This window comes from Urocampus carinirostris, chromosome 10 (assembly GCF_059441175.1).
Source record: "Urocampus carinirostris isolate Australia breed hairy pipefish chromosome 10, RoL_Ucar_1.0, whole genome shotgun sequence".
Lineage (NCBI taxonomy): Eukaryota > Metazoa > Chordata > Actinopteri > Syngnathiformes > Syngnathidae > Urocampus > Urocampus carinirostris.
Window position 1 is genome coordinate 1908854 of NC_142358.1, and position 16511 is coordinate 1925364.

The 16511-nt window shown below is 40.2% G+C and overlaps 1 protein-coding gene across 4 annotated transcripts in view; it reads left to right on the forward strand.

The window, feature by feature from the left end:
- The window catches only part of stard13b (StAR related lipid transfer domain containing 13b), a 70373-nt gene that overhangs the window by 30432 nt on the left and 23430 nt on the right, over window positions 1–16511 (forward strand). Inside the window, exon 1 of one of the 4 annotated variants that reach the window (XM_088345198.1) lies at window positions 6295–6437. The exons of the other annotated variants lie outside the window; for them this stretch is intronic. Coding sequence (XP_088201324.1) covers window positions 6425–6437 — 13 coding nt within the window. The 5' untranslated portion in view covers window positions 6295–6424. Of the gene's footprint in view, window positions 1–6294; window positions 6438–16511 lie in introns of those variants that run through there. 4 annotated transcript variants of the gene reach the window in all.

Consider the following 16511-nt stretch of genomic DNA (forward strand, 5'->3'; position numbering starts at 1 on the left):
GATGATCTTCCGAACAAGACATAGCTCTGTCGGCAAGAACTGTTCATTATCGTACCAACGTGATGGCAAACCAAGTGGAAGAAACGCAAGTGAATGACATAGATACAGCGCCGTTTTTTTCCTTGGCTTTGAATGAGTCCACATTTGGCGCAGTTTCGCGTGATTGCAATATATGCTGCTAGGGATACACTGCGCGAAGAAAGTCTGGCTGTTCTGCCAATAAAAGGGTCCACAAGAGGTGAGGATTTATTCAAATCTTTCATGGAGTTCGCTCATGAAAAAAACGGCCTTTGGATAAACTTATCTCAGTGTGTACTGATGGTGCTCCATGTATGGTGGGGAAAAACAAAGGATTTGTGGCACTTCTCCGTGAACACAAAAAAAGACCCATCCTAAGTTTCCATTGCATTCTGCATCAGGAGGCACTTTGTGCACAGATGTGTGACGGGCAGCTTGGCAAAGTAATGTCGCTGGTCATTCGTGTGATCAACTTTATTGTTGCCCGAGCCTTAAATGAACGGCAGTTTAAAGCACTGCTGGATTAAGTTGGAAATAACTTGCTTTAACTCTGCTTTTGCACAGCAATGTGCGCTGGTTGTCAAGAGGGAAGGTGGTCAGCCGTTTTGCGGCTTGCCTCAAAGAAATACGGTCTTTCCTTGAAATGAAAGTCAACGAGCATCCTGAGCTAGCGAAAACTGAGTGGCTCCTCAAGACAAGCTGATTCTCAAAACATACTACATTAATTTAAAAAATACTAAAGACTACACAGTTATACTAAGATACAAATAATTTTACAGAAATATTACAACAGAAATACCACAAAAATATGAACACTGTATTTAAAAAATACTGCTACATAAATATTACGACTGAAATACGACAAAAATACTTCTACAAAATAATTATGAAAGAATGACTACAAAAATACTCCAGATATATTTCAAACACTTTGTTATGGATAAACTACAAAAATACTTCTGTAAAAATACTTCAAAAAAAGAACTACAGTAATACTCTAAAAATGCTACCGAAATCCTAAAAAAATCGGACTGCAGAAATACGACCAAAATACCAGAAAAAATACAACTAAAAGGATACTACTAAAATATTACAGATACACTACAAAGATTATACTATAATAATATCACAAAAATAAAACTCCAAAAATGCTACTAAAAATACTGCAAAAACTAAAGAAGAAGAAAAATAAGAAAAAAACTAGGAATAAGAAATTGGAAAATGAAGAAGAGAAAACAAGGAAAAATGATAAGAAAGGGCAGAGTCTATTTTCCCTGAAAGGTTTTTTTTTTGTGATTTTTTTTTTCTTTTACTTTCCTTTTTTATATTTTGCTACTTTTTTCTTTTCTTCTTTTAAGTTTTGACAATACAGCGATCTCTAGTGGGAAATACTTACACCCTTAAGAAACGTTTTTAATCAGAGCTTTTTTTTTAGGTGGAAACCCCCATCTGGCCCAACTTCACCCTCAACCTTAGCTCTGGTGGCCGCCAATTCAATTGAGTTTGAGACCTCTTGTTCATAGAATCATGATATTTCCTCAATTTTCAATTGGCGTGTTGGATTAAAAAGCCTGACTGGCCACATGTTGTCCGTGGGCTATAGTTTGCTCACCCCTGGAATTTGACCCGGTTCCCCTCTGCATCTGACTTAGTTTAGGAAGTGTAACCACGTGGCCCAAGGTTGTCTTTTTTTTTTTTTTTCGGTCAGGCCCTAAACTAGTAGCCCCGTCCCCTTAAAATTGTGGACGTGTGGGTGATTCAGGCTTTAATTATTGTTGATGATGTTGATGTTTAGTCACTTTTCAGGCGATTGAACATTATTTGTGTTCAACGAGACAAGGGATTTGTTAATGTCTTGCTTCTGCTTTCATATGTCAGCCATGATGTCTAGACCAGTGTTTCTCAATCGGTGAGTCGGAACCCAAAAGTGTGTCGCAGACCCGTTTTCAGCGGGTCGCAAGCCTCTGCCTTGGCAAAATAATGCTCAGGAAAATAAAAAACACATGGTCAATTGCAATCCTTAACAGTAGATGCCAATCATGCCCTGCTCGATCCCGCTCACCTTTTCAGCCAATCACTGCGCTTTAGAGGGACCACATCTCATTTTATTGTGATTTTGTTGGCTTTATTTTCTTTTTCTTTTTATTCATGTATGAGTGTGTTATATTTTTAGCTTTTTACCAGTATAATAATAATTATCAACTACATACTGTAATTGAAAAATTATCAATGTTTTGGTACACCCGTGCTTCTTTTAGCCTGTGGGTATTTTATAGTCGTTTCTGGGGGTTGCTTTTATGCAATGTAGGCTTATTTGAGAGTACAGACGCTGCCCTACTTACGAACGACATAGGTTCCGGACGATCGTTTCTAAGTTGATTTTGTTCGTAAGTTGCTTCAGAGATATTTGTGTATTTTTAAGGTTTACAAAGGTATGTTCAAGGCTTGTAAAAGTAACCTTTATAGTTTTGTCGTCATTTCATACAGTAATATGCTCTATATGGATAAATAAAGTTGAGTTATCTTACTTTTGGGAGGTTTGCTTCAAGAGGTTCTCCTCCGTGGGAAAAAGTGCCCGAAAAAAAGCGTTCAGACAATTTTCTCAACTGCATCAAGGTTTTTTATTGCAGTTTCGTTTCAAAAGGAATGGCTCGCCTCTTCTCTACACTTTACACCAACCATAATGAATGGATGCATGAGATATTAAACAATAAAAATGTCAAAGTCCCTAGCACACAGGAGATAGTATAGACATAATCTAGACAGTGCAGTATAGGATGTTGACACACAAACTAGAAAGAGGAAGTGGATTTTTCTACTTCGGGGTAGATGCTGGGTGTCTTTTCACAGTGCCACACGCCGGTAGCGGCGGAAAGAAGCACTACTGCAATGTCCTGTACTCGGAAAATGGTGCACACAATACAAAATCTAATTGACAGCAATACCCGGATATTTTTCAACATCCCAATTTTTTTTTCGTATCTACCGTTTTACGTAAGCCGAATGGTTGTAAGTAGGGGAACATCGGTATATACGGAATGTGAAGTCCACTGGTCAAGACCACTGGTCCTCAACTGGTTTGACTTAAATATGGTGTATGTAACTTCAAAATATTCTACGTGCTGAAGCCAGCTTCTGGCCGAAATCGTCACTGCACTTCCTTTTGTTGCTCGTGAAAGTATGTGAAATTCTTAGAGTGCTTGAAAAAACTCTTTCATCTTTTTAGGGGTTTGAGTTGGGATTCGGACCATATTTGAAACATCAATTTTCCTACTTTCACCATTTTATTATAAAATAAAAGAAAACTGCCAGCAAGCGCATGAAATGACTCTCCTTCCCACCTCCACCCTGCCTCCTTTCCTTTATCGTAATGTGCTTTGTTGCCGGGACTGGTAAAAGGAGATAGGTGCGATGAAAAAATATATATAAAGGCTCTTTAACTCGTTGTTGCATCGTCAACGCATACGTAATAAAGGAAATATTTAACTTTTTAACGGCACCTCAAACCATGTAGCCCACCTTTAAGGACCCAACATTCCACCCTAATGACAAGCTGCGACCAAAACAAGAAAAACATTTGACCAATGAAAAGATTGTTAAGTTTAAAGCAGATATAGTAGAATATTCACCTTTTTTCACACAACAAAACGACGAAACTATTCATCATTTATTATAAATTTTATTATTGATGGATAAAGTATTAATAGTCTCCCCTGTATGCGTCAGCATTTTTATATTTTTCCTTTGCAAGGCATGTGGGCCATTCAGTATAGGATGACCTAAATCAGGGTTGGGCAGCTATTCGGAGTCTGTGGCCACATTGGGATAAAAATTTGGCCAAAGGGCCCATTCTGGTGACTGATCCATTTTTTTCCATTTAGGAATAAATATACATGCGGCCATTCATATGTAATAGATAAGTTTCATCAAACTGGGTTCAAACGGGGTAGCACGGCAGCGCGTGTGCGGCACAGTTCTTCAGTCATGGGATCAAACCTTCCTGTGTGGAGTTTGCATGTTCTCCCTGTGCGTGCGTGGGTGTCTTCCAGGTCCTCCGGTTTCCTCCCATATTCCAAAGACATGCATTTCAGGTTTATTGGCCAATCAAAATTGTCCTTAGATGTGAATGAGTGAGTGAGTTGTCGTTCTCTGTGTGCCATGCAACTGTCTGGCAACCAGTTCAGGGTGTCCCCTGCCCGAAAATAGCTGGGATGGGCCCCAGCACCGCGCAACCGTAATGAGGATAAACAAGCCAGATAATGGATGGATGGATAAAACTATGATATATTTGGGACCGAAAGTCTCATACAAACAATTTAATTATTTAGCTCAATTAAATTGAATCAATTGAAGTTTTAATAGCAGTCATGCTACGGAAAACAGTACAGGGACTGGACGTAGCGTATAAAATGACCGTGCACTTGTAGAAATTGTGTGGGTTTGTTTAAGAGTGCTTTTAAAGTGAGAGTATTTATTTTTAAGCGCCAACTCAAGTGGAGCGCCCCGTCGTTCTGTTCGCTCTGGCGCCTTTATAAGGCCGACTTTGTCTTTTACGAGAAGTTCCTTGTGGGGATTGCAAAGTCAATTTGCCGTATGGCGGAATATAGAAACCTGTAATAATTGGCAAATGCGGCTTTCCACTGTGTCCACAATGCTAGTTGCTAAATCATTTAAGCATTAACCACCAAGTGATGCCAAATCTAGTACAGACTAGCCACCAAAGCGATGCTATTTGCAAATGCTATTTGATCATTACAAGCTTCTTTTCCATGGTTATCATGTTTTTGCTTCTCCCTTTGGCACCACTGCAAGTCATGGGACCTGTAGTGAATAATAGAGTTAAAAAAAAACACAGTATTGTATCGCACTAACTAGCAGTCATCCCTTAGTGATGGTAACGGTGCGCCTTCTTCGTATTTCTCCATTATTGCAAATACCTTTAAAGTAAATAATTAAAAAATATTATTACAATTATAATAAAATTTAAAAACATGAATGAATTAAAAAATTGAATAGATGAAGAAAAATGAAAAAATTACTTCAAACAATATTAAACATATAAAAATTGATTCAAAATAAAAAACAAAGCAAAGCTGCCCACCAAACTATTCTATTTGGTAAGGCTGTTTGATAATCGCAGGCTTTGTTTCCATGGTTATCATGGTTTGTTTAGTTCATATATACCATACAAAAACTACAGTAATATTTACCACTAACTCAGAGTGGGTAATAATGTGTTGCCTTTTTCATATGTCTTGATCATCGCAGCTTCATTTCCATGGCTATCATGTTTTTGCTTTTGCCTTTAGCATCCCTTTTTTAATTCTTAATAATAGTCACAATAGTTGATTGGTTACCGTCATGTGGTCATACAGTCATAGGGTAGCAATTTGTTTGCCATTCTTGTATTTTTTGATAATTAAAATGTTTTTATCAATGGTTATGTTTTTGCTCCTCACATTAGCATCACTGCTAAGTTTTAGCAAAAAAATACAGTACATATGATACAGTATTGTATCGCACTAACTTGATAAATCTTTCCTAAGAGAGGGCAATGATGCACGAACCTTCTTTGTGTTACTTGATCATCGCCAGCTTTGTGTCCATGATTATGTTTTGGCTTCTTCCTAGCATTGCACAAACACTGCACATATTTTTTTGCTGTTGATGTCGTATAGTGGCGAAAAAGCTGTAAAGACGGGTCAAAAAATCCCTTCTTCCTCACTGTAAATTAATAATTTTTTATGGCAGGGTGGCCGTATCCTTGGGCTCTACTGTATTTCACAGTTGATCATATTCCTGGTATGAACTGCAGCAAACTTGTGACATTTAATCGCAAGATTGCAAAACAAATTACAATATTCACAAGTTCATTATGAATCTCTAGCAAACCTGGATGAATAACACTTGTCCTTTCATTGGTGGATGCCTACCAGACAGTGACACAAATTGTGACTCATGGTTGCTGACACTTGATGTCATACCCCCCATTCCCCATGTCCTCCATACCTGAGGCTTGTTTCCCCCCCCCCATTGGAACATCTGCTAAAAACTACAATCCATCCAAACAAAAAAAAAACTTGGTGATGTCATGAACTGAGAACACAAAGAAATAACCTAGGGGGAGGCGAGAATTGCGGTAAACCTTAGAGTGGACTCAAGAGTCGTCTCAGGCACTGGAGGGGGGCCACAAAGAAGGGGAGTGGTGTGGCAGAAAAGGGGCTGGCTACAGGGTAAGATTTAGGATTGGCCTTTGGTGGAGACAGCAAAGGAGAAAAAGGAACGAAGGAGGCCACTTTGAAGTCTGCGTTGAGAGAGAAAAAGAATGCGAGGCGGCGTGGGAAGAAAACGAAGCTCGGATTTAGGAGGCAAAACCACCTTGACGGGTTGATGAGGCAACTATAGGATGAAAATTCCGCGTAAGTGCACATTTTTCAGGGGCAAAAGTTTTATGGAAAAATACTCCTATTTATGAAAACTGAAAAAATAGTTTATTAATTGTGACTCCAGTGCCTCAACAATGGAAAGTTCCAACTTGTAAGACAGTGAAGAAATAACTCTACAGAAAAAAACAAATAATTTTAATATGAAATTAGTTAACAACAATTTACTAACAAATTCAATTTGTTGGTTTTTGTAATAAGGACTTGAGTGCGTTAACAGTGGAATTTTCCAACTAATAGAATAGAATAATCTTTATTGTCATTGATATCAACATTGTGTAAAATAAGATTAAAAATGGCACTCCAGGGTAAAACATGTAATATTGTATTTGAAAAGAAAAAAGATAAAAGACTATCAGTGTAAACTGGCAAAAAGAATAATAACATTATAGTGCTTAGAAAAACTGCCCTATGTAATAATAATTATGCAATGAAAAACAATAGTGGATTGAAAAATTAGTGCAATAAAATTTAACAGCAGTATTAAAAAAAAAAAAATATATATATATATATATATATATATATATATATATATATATATATATGTGTGTGTAAAAGGTGGACGGAGTCCTCTTTAAACCCAACATGAACTTGTTTATTTACAGAACACGATATAGCGTCTTTGCTAGTTTACAAACATGTCTCCAGATCCCACGCGGTCTTCCTGTGTGTACCGTAATAACGCGTCTGCCGCGCAGGCACAATCAGTTACCGTACATGACATCTCCCCCCTTTTTTTTTTCTTTTGAAAGAAACAAATAGCAGCATCTCACAAGGCTGTCTAAAACGATAATCGGTAGATCTGACATTATCTTACCACAGGGAAAATTATTAACAATAAATCAAACAATCAACGGTCAATTGCACATTGCTAAATGAAATTGGCATTCAAGTCACTGTTTTGGATTCAAAGCAGTAATTGCAACTACAATCCAATGTGCAAACAATATGTCATTTCAATCATAACATTTGGTCACAACTCACATTTCTGGGACAACGTTTTCTTTTCTTTTTTTTTTCACATATTTATCATCCGAACAAGAACATTTGGTCCCCTGTGTGTGTTGCCTCTTCCATTTCTTAACCCCTCTGCCCAAAGGCCATAATGAATTTTAACTCATTCAAAGGTCAAGTCTGTTAACAGGTTTACACACCCTTCCAGACCTTGTCACAATTTGTCTTGGTGGAGGTGTGTCGGATTTACCTGTAGCCTGGACTGCAGGGACAGTCTCTTCTTGAATAGTAGACTGTAACTGCACTTCATCACTTTCTGTAGACGATGCTTGAGTGCGGCGTATAGCTGACGATGTCAGGAGATGACGACGATTCCGCCGTAGATCAGCACCGTCTTGGGTGGTGATATTGTAGGATCTACTTGTAGCAGCCTCTCCTGAGACCACAGCTGGTCTAGACCATGATTTTTCTTGATTCAGCCTGGTGTAAACCGTTGCTCCTGGTTGTAGAGCAGGTAGGAGTCTGGCTCCGTGACGGCGGTTGAAGTAATGAGCTTGCACTGCTTTCTGCTTGGCGTCGTTCACTTTTACCGTTTTCCTGCTGGGCCATCTGGGCAGGAGATTCTTCTCCAAGGTTGGAACTGTCGTCCTGATCCTCCTTCCCATTAGCAGTTCAGCTGGGCTGTAGCCCGTGGTGGAACATGGAGTGGATCTGTAGATCATCAGGGCTAGCAATGGATCTTGATTCAGGATTTTCTTAGCAACCTGTACTGCTCTTTCGGCATGTCCATTGCCTTGAGGATGATAAGGACTGGATGTTATATGTTCAAAATCCAGCTCCTTTGCGAAATTCTGAAACTCTGCACTCGCAAATTGTGGACCGTTATCGCTAACTGCCTGGTCAACAACCCCAAATCTAGCGAACACCTTTTTAAGATTCTCAATTATGTGTGAACTAGTGGTTGAGGACAGGTGCAGTATTTCCAGGAATCGAGAGTAGTAGTCTGATATTATCAGGTAGTTATGGTGGTTGTGTTCGCACAGGTCCAATGCAATTCTTTGCCAAGGTCGATCAGGTAGTGGTGTGGAGATAAGAGGTTCCTTTTGTTGTTTCCTTCTCATTTCCAAACACACTTGGCATGACATCACTGTGTCCTTTAACTGCTTGGACAGCCCTGGCCACCACACTGATGTTTTGGCTCTCTCTCTACATTTGATCAGGCCTTGGTGCCCCTGGTGTAGCATCTCCAGAATTTCGGCTCTCATAGAACGTGGCACGACAATCCTGCACCCTCTTAAGACTAGGCCGCCTTCTACGGAGAGCTCTGACTTCACTTTGGTAAACTCCCTCGCATCCAAAGGGACACTACTTGTGTGTTCAGGCCACCCTGACCTGATAAGCTTACTGACAAGCTGTAACTCTGTGTCAGTTGCAGTGACGTTTTTTATGTTTTCAAGTCTCTCTGGTGAAGCTGGTATTCCCCCGACTACTGAGGCTACATAGCAGGCTACATCACTGTGTGTATCCACATCCCCTTCACTACATGTCAGTGGGCTGCGTGACAGTGTGTCTGCTACCACAAGAGTTTTACCTGGTGCATACTTGGCCACCGCGCTGAATCTCATGAGCCTCATCAGTAGACGCTGACATCTGAGAGGAACATTTTCCAAGCTCTGATTGTTGATAAGGGGTACCAACGGCCTGTGATCTGTCACTAACCTGAAACGTTCAAGGCCATTTAGGTATCTGTCAAACTTTTCAAATGCCCACACACCTGCCAGACACTCCTTTTCTATCTGGGCATAACGTGTTTCTGCACTAGATAGTCGTCTGGAGCAGTATGCCACTGGTTTCCAGTGTTCTCCATGAAGTTGTAACAGCACACCCCCCAGTCCAAAACTGCTAGCATCTGCTGACACTGCTGTGGGTTTGGTGACATCATAGTAGGCCAGCACCGGTGCAGTCGTCAGTAATTCCTTTATGTTTTCGAAGGCTGTCTGTTGAGCACGTCCCCACATCCAGTTATTCTTGTCCTTCAGCAACTCGTGGAGCGGCTGCCCCACAGTGGAGAGGTTGGGAATGTACCTGCCAAGGAAAGTCACCATTCCCAGGATTCGCTTTAGCTCAGTGACATTTACTGGAGGTGGCATTTTCCGAATTGCTGCAACCTTCTCAGGATCAGGTCGAATCCCTGACTTGTCGATGAGATGCCCCAGGAACTTAAGTTGGCTTTGCCTAATGGAGCACTCCTCCTTATTCAGTTTAAGTCCAGCTGACTGAATACGATGCATCACTTTGTTGAGACGTCTGTTGTTTTGCTCCATATTGCTCCCGTAGACCAAAATATCGTCCATGAAGACCTCTACACCTTCCAACCCTTGTAGAGTCTCCATCATCTTCCTCTGGAAGATTTCAGGTGCACTAGCAATTCCAAATGGCAAGCGTTTGAAGCTGTATCGACCAAATGGAGTTATAAAGGTTGTGAGCTTGATGCTGTCTAGATGCAGTGGAATTTGCCAAAACCCGCTGGCTGCATCGAGTGATGAAAAAACAGTTGCTCCACTTAGCTTGGCTGTTATCTCATCCACAGTAGGTTGGATGTATCGCTCCCTTTTGACAGATTCATTCAGTCTTTTGAGATCAACGCATATGCTAGCTTTGTCTGTGGTCTTCTTTGAGACAAGGACCATAGGTGCACACCACTCAGTAGGTTGTGTCACGGGCTCAATGATGCCATTACTCTCCATTCTCTTTAGCTCTTCTTTTACCTTCTGAAGCATCGGGAGTGGTACCCGGCGTGCAGTATGTACAGCATACGGCTGGGCATTGTCTTTAAGCTGTATTCTCACTGGCTCTGTTTTCAATGTCCCATAGTCTGCATGTTGCTGAATGTTCAAACTGATTTCGTCTATTCTCCTCACAAGATTCCTTTTCACTGACATTGAGCGACTTAAAAGATTATTAGTGATCCCCTCTACTACATAAGCTGTTAGTGGATATGATTTTCCTTTGTAGGTTACTGTGGCCTGGAACCTCCCTAGACAATTTAGCTCTTCACTTGGGCCGTCCAGTGGAATGTCTGGTGGCTCCAACACACTTTCTGGAGTGTATGTGTTGTACGTCGCCTCGCTGACGACATTCACATCTGCCCCTGTGTCGATTTTGAAGGTTATTGGCTTTTTATTTAGCCGGAGCTCAACTGACCACTGTTCTTTTACATTTTTCACATGTGACACAGCACCCAGGAAGTATGCTGACTGCTCGGGTTGTCCTTACTGTTCTGCCCGCTCACTAATCTCATTTACTTGCTTTTTATTCCTGCACACTCTAGCCCAGTGCCCGGCTTTGTGACAGATATGGCAGGTAGATTTCTTAGCAGGGCAGTTTTCATCTTTGTTATGCTGTGTTTTTCCACATTTAAGACATTTTCTCATATTTCCCCATTTTCTGTCTTTCTCCCCACCTTGTGGTTTAGACTTTGGGTATCTGTAGCTCTGCCTTGTAACTTCATGCACCGTCCCTACTGCTTCTCCTTGCATGTTGACGTGCGCAGTAATCTCTTCCGCCTGTCGAACTACTTGCACAGTCTGAGTCAATGTCAGGCCTTCCATCAACTGAAGCTTACGCGACACCTTCTTGTCCAATATTCCAATAACTATCCGGTCTCGGATGTTTTCCTCACGGCTCGTGCCGAAATCACAATGTTCTGATAGTTCATATAAAGCCCTTATGAAGCTTTCTGCCCTCTCCCCAGGCTTCTCGAAACGCTGATGAAAACACGCTTGTTCGTGGATGATATTCCTCCGCGGAACGAAGTAATCATCAAACTTCTTCAGCACAACGTCATAATTATCCTCTTCACCGTCATTAGCAAAAACAAAAGACTTGAACACATTCTCCGCCTCGCTTCCCATTGCGTATATCAAGCAGCTTACTTGAACTTGTCCATCGCCTTTGTTTAGTTTCGTAGCGATTCTGTAGCGCTCGAAACGCTGCCTCCAGTCCGGCCATTCTGACGGTTTCTCGAAAGCAAAGTTCGATGGAGGATTAAACTTGGCCATTATGACTTGTCTCCTTATCTGGATCCTTTCAGACTTCTGACACCATGTAAAAGATGGACAGAGTCCTCTTTAAACCCAACATGAACTTGTTTATTTACAGAACACGATATAGCGTCTTTGCTAGTTTACAAACATGTCTCCAGATTCCACGCGGTCTTCCTGTGTGTACCGTAATAACGCGTCTGCGGCGCAGCCACAATCAATTACCGTACATGACAATATATATATATATATATATATATATATATATGTGTGTGCGTGTTTTCCACAGTTTGAAGGTAAATTTTTACTACAAGTGATAATACTATTAATAGTAATAATAAAACATTAGTTTACCTTGATGAAATAATTAAAGACCACCATCTATTTTTTTTTAAATTTTGTTCTAATGACTCCGGTGTCATTATTGGAAAATTTCGACAAAAGAAAGGATAAAAAAAATCTGTAAGAACAAAAACAATATTAGAAAAAAATAATTTAGTTAGCCAACATGAGAGAATTCCAACTGATACATGGTTAGAAGAGAATTTTTACTGGAAAGAAAAACCGTATTAAGAATACAGAGAAAACAAATTTGTTATGTCAAGTCAAGTCATTTTTATTTGTATAGCCCTTAATCACAAATAGTCTCAAAGGGCTTCACAAGTTATTACATATAAGAAGTTTAGGTTATTTGTATGCTATAGAGTAGAAGTGAGTTTTAAGCTTAGATTTAAACATTTCCACTGAGGTTGCAGATCGGATCTCAGGGGGAAGAGCATTCCACAACACCGGTGCCCGGATGGGGAACGCTCTCGAACCAGCGGGACACTTCTTGGCTCTTGAGATCACCAGGAGACGGGCGCTCTCGGAACGAAGGCTTCGGACCGGGACATAGGGGGAAATCAGATCTGAAAGATATGAGGGGGAAAGTCCATGTATGATTTTGTATAGTAATAGGAGAACTTCAAAATCGCATCTTAGGCTAACAGGGAGCCAATGCAGGTTAGCCAAAATTGGGGTAATGTGATCATACTTTTTTGTCCTAGTTAAAAGCCTTGCTGCAGCATTTTGTACCAGCTGAAGACTCTTGAGTCTGGTCATCGGAAGACCGGAAAGTAGTGCATTACAGTAATCGAGATGGGAGGTAACAAACGCGTGAATTATGATTTCCGCATCCGACTGAGAAAGTATAGGACGAATTTTAGCAATGTTATGGAGATGGAAGAAAGTGGTTCTAGTAATTTTCTTCACATGTGTTTGAAAGGACAGATCGGGGTCGAAAATGACACCTAAATTTTTAAGTGAGTCGCTCTGTGTGATGTGGCAATTGTCGATGTTCACAGCGGTTTTAGAGAATAAGTCACGGGACTTAGATGGGTCAATAACTAACATTTCAGTCTTTTCAGAGTTAAGACGCAGGAAATTGAGTGACATCCACTCTTTTATCTCAGTGAGGCAGGCCTCCAAATTTCCACAGTTTAGTGTGGCAGATTCCTCCATCGGGAGATAGAGTTGAGTGTCATCATTGTCATATTAAGCAATAATGAATGAACAAAAGCCCGATAACTTTTTTGGTATTGTAGTTCTAACTCCAGAAACAAAGCTTGCTGTGATGCAACGGGAAAAGCAAAACATAACCATGGAAGCAAAGTTTGAGATAATCAAGACATACAAAGAAGGCACATGGATTGTTACCATCAATGACTGGGACACATATTTAGAATTCGGCACCAAATTCTCCTAGAGGCATGCCAATCTTCGTAAGTGAAAAATTTAATATCAATTTAAATTTGAATCCGCATCCACCTGCTATTCCAACTCAAGTAAGGTCGCACCAAAAGTAAATAAAATGTATTTTTTCCTTAACATTTATATTGTTTTTAATCCTGTACATATTACACATAAGTAGTACTTATTGTATACTATTTTGTTATTTGGATCTTTGTATCTGGGTAGAGGGAATTACACATTAGCTCAGTGTTTCTAAACTGGTGGGTCGGGACCCAAAAGTTTGTCAGAGACCCGTTTTCAGTGGGTCGCGAGCCTTTGCCTTGGCAAAATAATGCTAAGAAAGAACGGTACATTGCATTCCTTATTAATGGATTGCAATAATGCCCTTCTCAATTTCTTCTTTCTGTTCAGTCAATCTGCGCCATCTAAATTATGTTTGAGAGGGACGACATCTCTTTTTATTGTGATATAGTTGTTTTTTTTCCTTTTTCTGGCTATAATAAGAAAGTTTGTGATAAGGCGAAGGAAAAGTGGAAAAAGTGACACAACATTTTAGTCAAAGAGGCAAAATATTAAAATGGCGTAGTTGTCATTGAAGTGCGGCTGGAAGGAACAGTAAATGGTTTGAAAATGTTATATTTTTAGCTTTTTACCAATATATTCATCTTAATAATCTGGTTGGTTGGAGCCCTTAACCACAAGGATTGTAGGGGCACCATTTCCTGTGGTGTGTCTTGCCTATCTCTCTTCAGGCCATATTTCCACCTGGTCTCGAATTAACATAATATAAAAAATATTGTTTGGGTACATGTTTTATTAAAATGCTGAATTTCCATTTGTATGTGCTATTTTAGGGCAGTTTTAGGGGGTCGCTTTTATGCAATGTAGGCTTACATGCCAGTAATTAAGGTGTTTTTGGTTTTGTTGGTCATTTTGTTTTGTTTAGATAAAAGAGTGAATGTATTACACTGTGTCTTGTTCAAACTGCACGGTCCTTCTATTCAATACATTTGAGATGTGGAAATTTGTTCATGATTTGGGCCATGGCTTGTAGTTCGTGTGGGATGTGGGTTCTGAAGTAACACCAGTTGAGAAGCACTGCATTCGCCAATGGATCCAGTTTTTTAACCCCACTATAAAGCAATTTCCCTTTGTGACCTGACCTCAAAACTGATTAATCTCACACCCCGGGGATCTACCCGCTTTTGAATTACATAATCAAAATCTTGCATAATACGAGATGGAAAAAGACCTGGGGAACATCTGAGGACATTCTCCGCTTTTGTGTCTCGTCAGGCTGAGTTTTGCATTTCGTCTTTTGTGGACAGGGTAACTCCAGACTGTAAGTGGGGTGTCTAGCCCTCCACTCCCCCTTTTCCCCAGCCTTTTATCCATGGGAGATTTCCTCTTCTAGGATGAGAGGACAGAATGTCTCGGTATCGCATTACAGAATGCCAAACATGGAGGAATTCCCAGCTCGCGTTACCCTGGAGATGGGGCGGGCTGAACCTGACTGCTGGACTTGACAATACGCTGACAGGATATTAAGCACCTGGGAGGGAGGACAGGCCAGACTAAAGATCTCAAGCTACAGGTGTGATCTCGGCTGATAAGGACGGACAAACACTGGACGTTTTTTTTTTTTTTTTCAAGGACTGATGTGACGGAAGGGGGAATTGCTAATATTGACTCAGTTGCTAGTCAGAGCTGCAGAACAAAGTCACTTTTCATTGATTTGCACGCGTGCGAAGCCTCACAGGTGAGTCCCGGTGTTGCTTCTGACGGGGGATTCATCGGCAAAAAATTGACGATAATCGGCGACTCATCGGATTACCATCAACTTCATGCATTAACTTTTGATCGCTCTTGAAATATACTAACTATAAGCAATGACTGTGAGTCCAGGGGTTGCTTCGGAAAGGGGGAATCACGGAATCACAAACAAAAATTGAACGATAATCAGCAACCTATTGGTTTACAACGGGTGTGGTAAAATAATGACAAATTTCTATGGAAACGTATTAACTACAAATAATGAATTTACATCTTTGTACTAGTAAAAAAATATTTCATGAGAGGATACATGCCAAGATTGATACATGTTTTTGAATAATTGGGGTTTTCCTAAACAGCATAATTCGACAATAATCGACGATGGATCGGCTCACTATCGATTTTATACAATCACTTTTAATCGGTCTTAAAATGTACTAACTACAAATTATGATTGCTTCAGACATGGAGTATCGCAGCATCACTGGCGATCATTTGTGACAAATCGGCTTACCACAGATGTAGTACGACAACAGTTAATCAGTCAAAAAATGTATTCACTACAAAAAAATAAGTCACATCTTTATACCAGTAAAAATGAATTTCAAGAGAGGTTATAAGCTACACTTCACAAAAGTTTTTATTTAATTGGGGCATCACTGGCAAGAATTTTACAATAATCTGCGACAATTCGATTCAGCTACCAATTGAATTACAACTGATGTGGTACGATAACAATAAATAAGTCTGAAAGTGTATTCACAACAAATGATTAAGTCCGTAGGGGGAACGGTCCGCCTGAGCGTGTTTCCTTTCTCTTTTCTATCTCTAGCATGCTTCGCCGCGTTAGCCTCAGGAAACCAAAGTGACTCTTCTTCGTTTGTTGGAACAGCGCAGCTTGACATTCGGGGGCGTGCCCAGGGCGAAATTTTACTCGTTACGTTAATACATTACTACGCGCTAAATTGAAAATAATAACGCAAAGCGTTAAAGTGACATTTTTCTCAGCCCTAATATATGTGTATAAATGAGTGTATATATATATATATATATATATATATATATACACACACACCGTATTTTCCGCACTATAAGGCGCACCTAAAAGTCTTAATTTTTTTCTCAGTAGTCGAGACGGGAGGTAACAAAACAAACTTTGCTTCCATGGTTATCATGTTTTTGCTTTTCCCGTTGCATCACTGCAAGCTTTGTTTCTGGAGTTAGAACTACAATACCAAAAAAGTTATCGGGCTTTTGTTCATTCATTATGTTCACAGCGGTTTTAGAGAATAAGTCACCATGCGCCTTATAATACAGTGCGTCTTATATATGGATCAATATTGAGTCGTAAAGTCTTGCAACTAATGCAAGCAGCCGCCGACTAGATTTTACCCCGAATGCGGAGTAGTCTGCGGTGTATGCTGGGATTTATATACCGGCGTTTCATTGGCTAACCAATGTGTCAATCATCATTTGAATCGATCACTATTGGCTAAAGTTATTCGGAGGTAAAGGGGGCGGATCCTTTTTATCATATACAGGCTCGGAT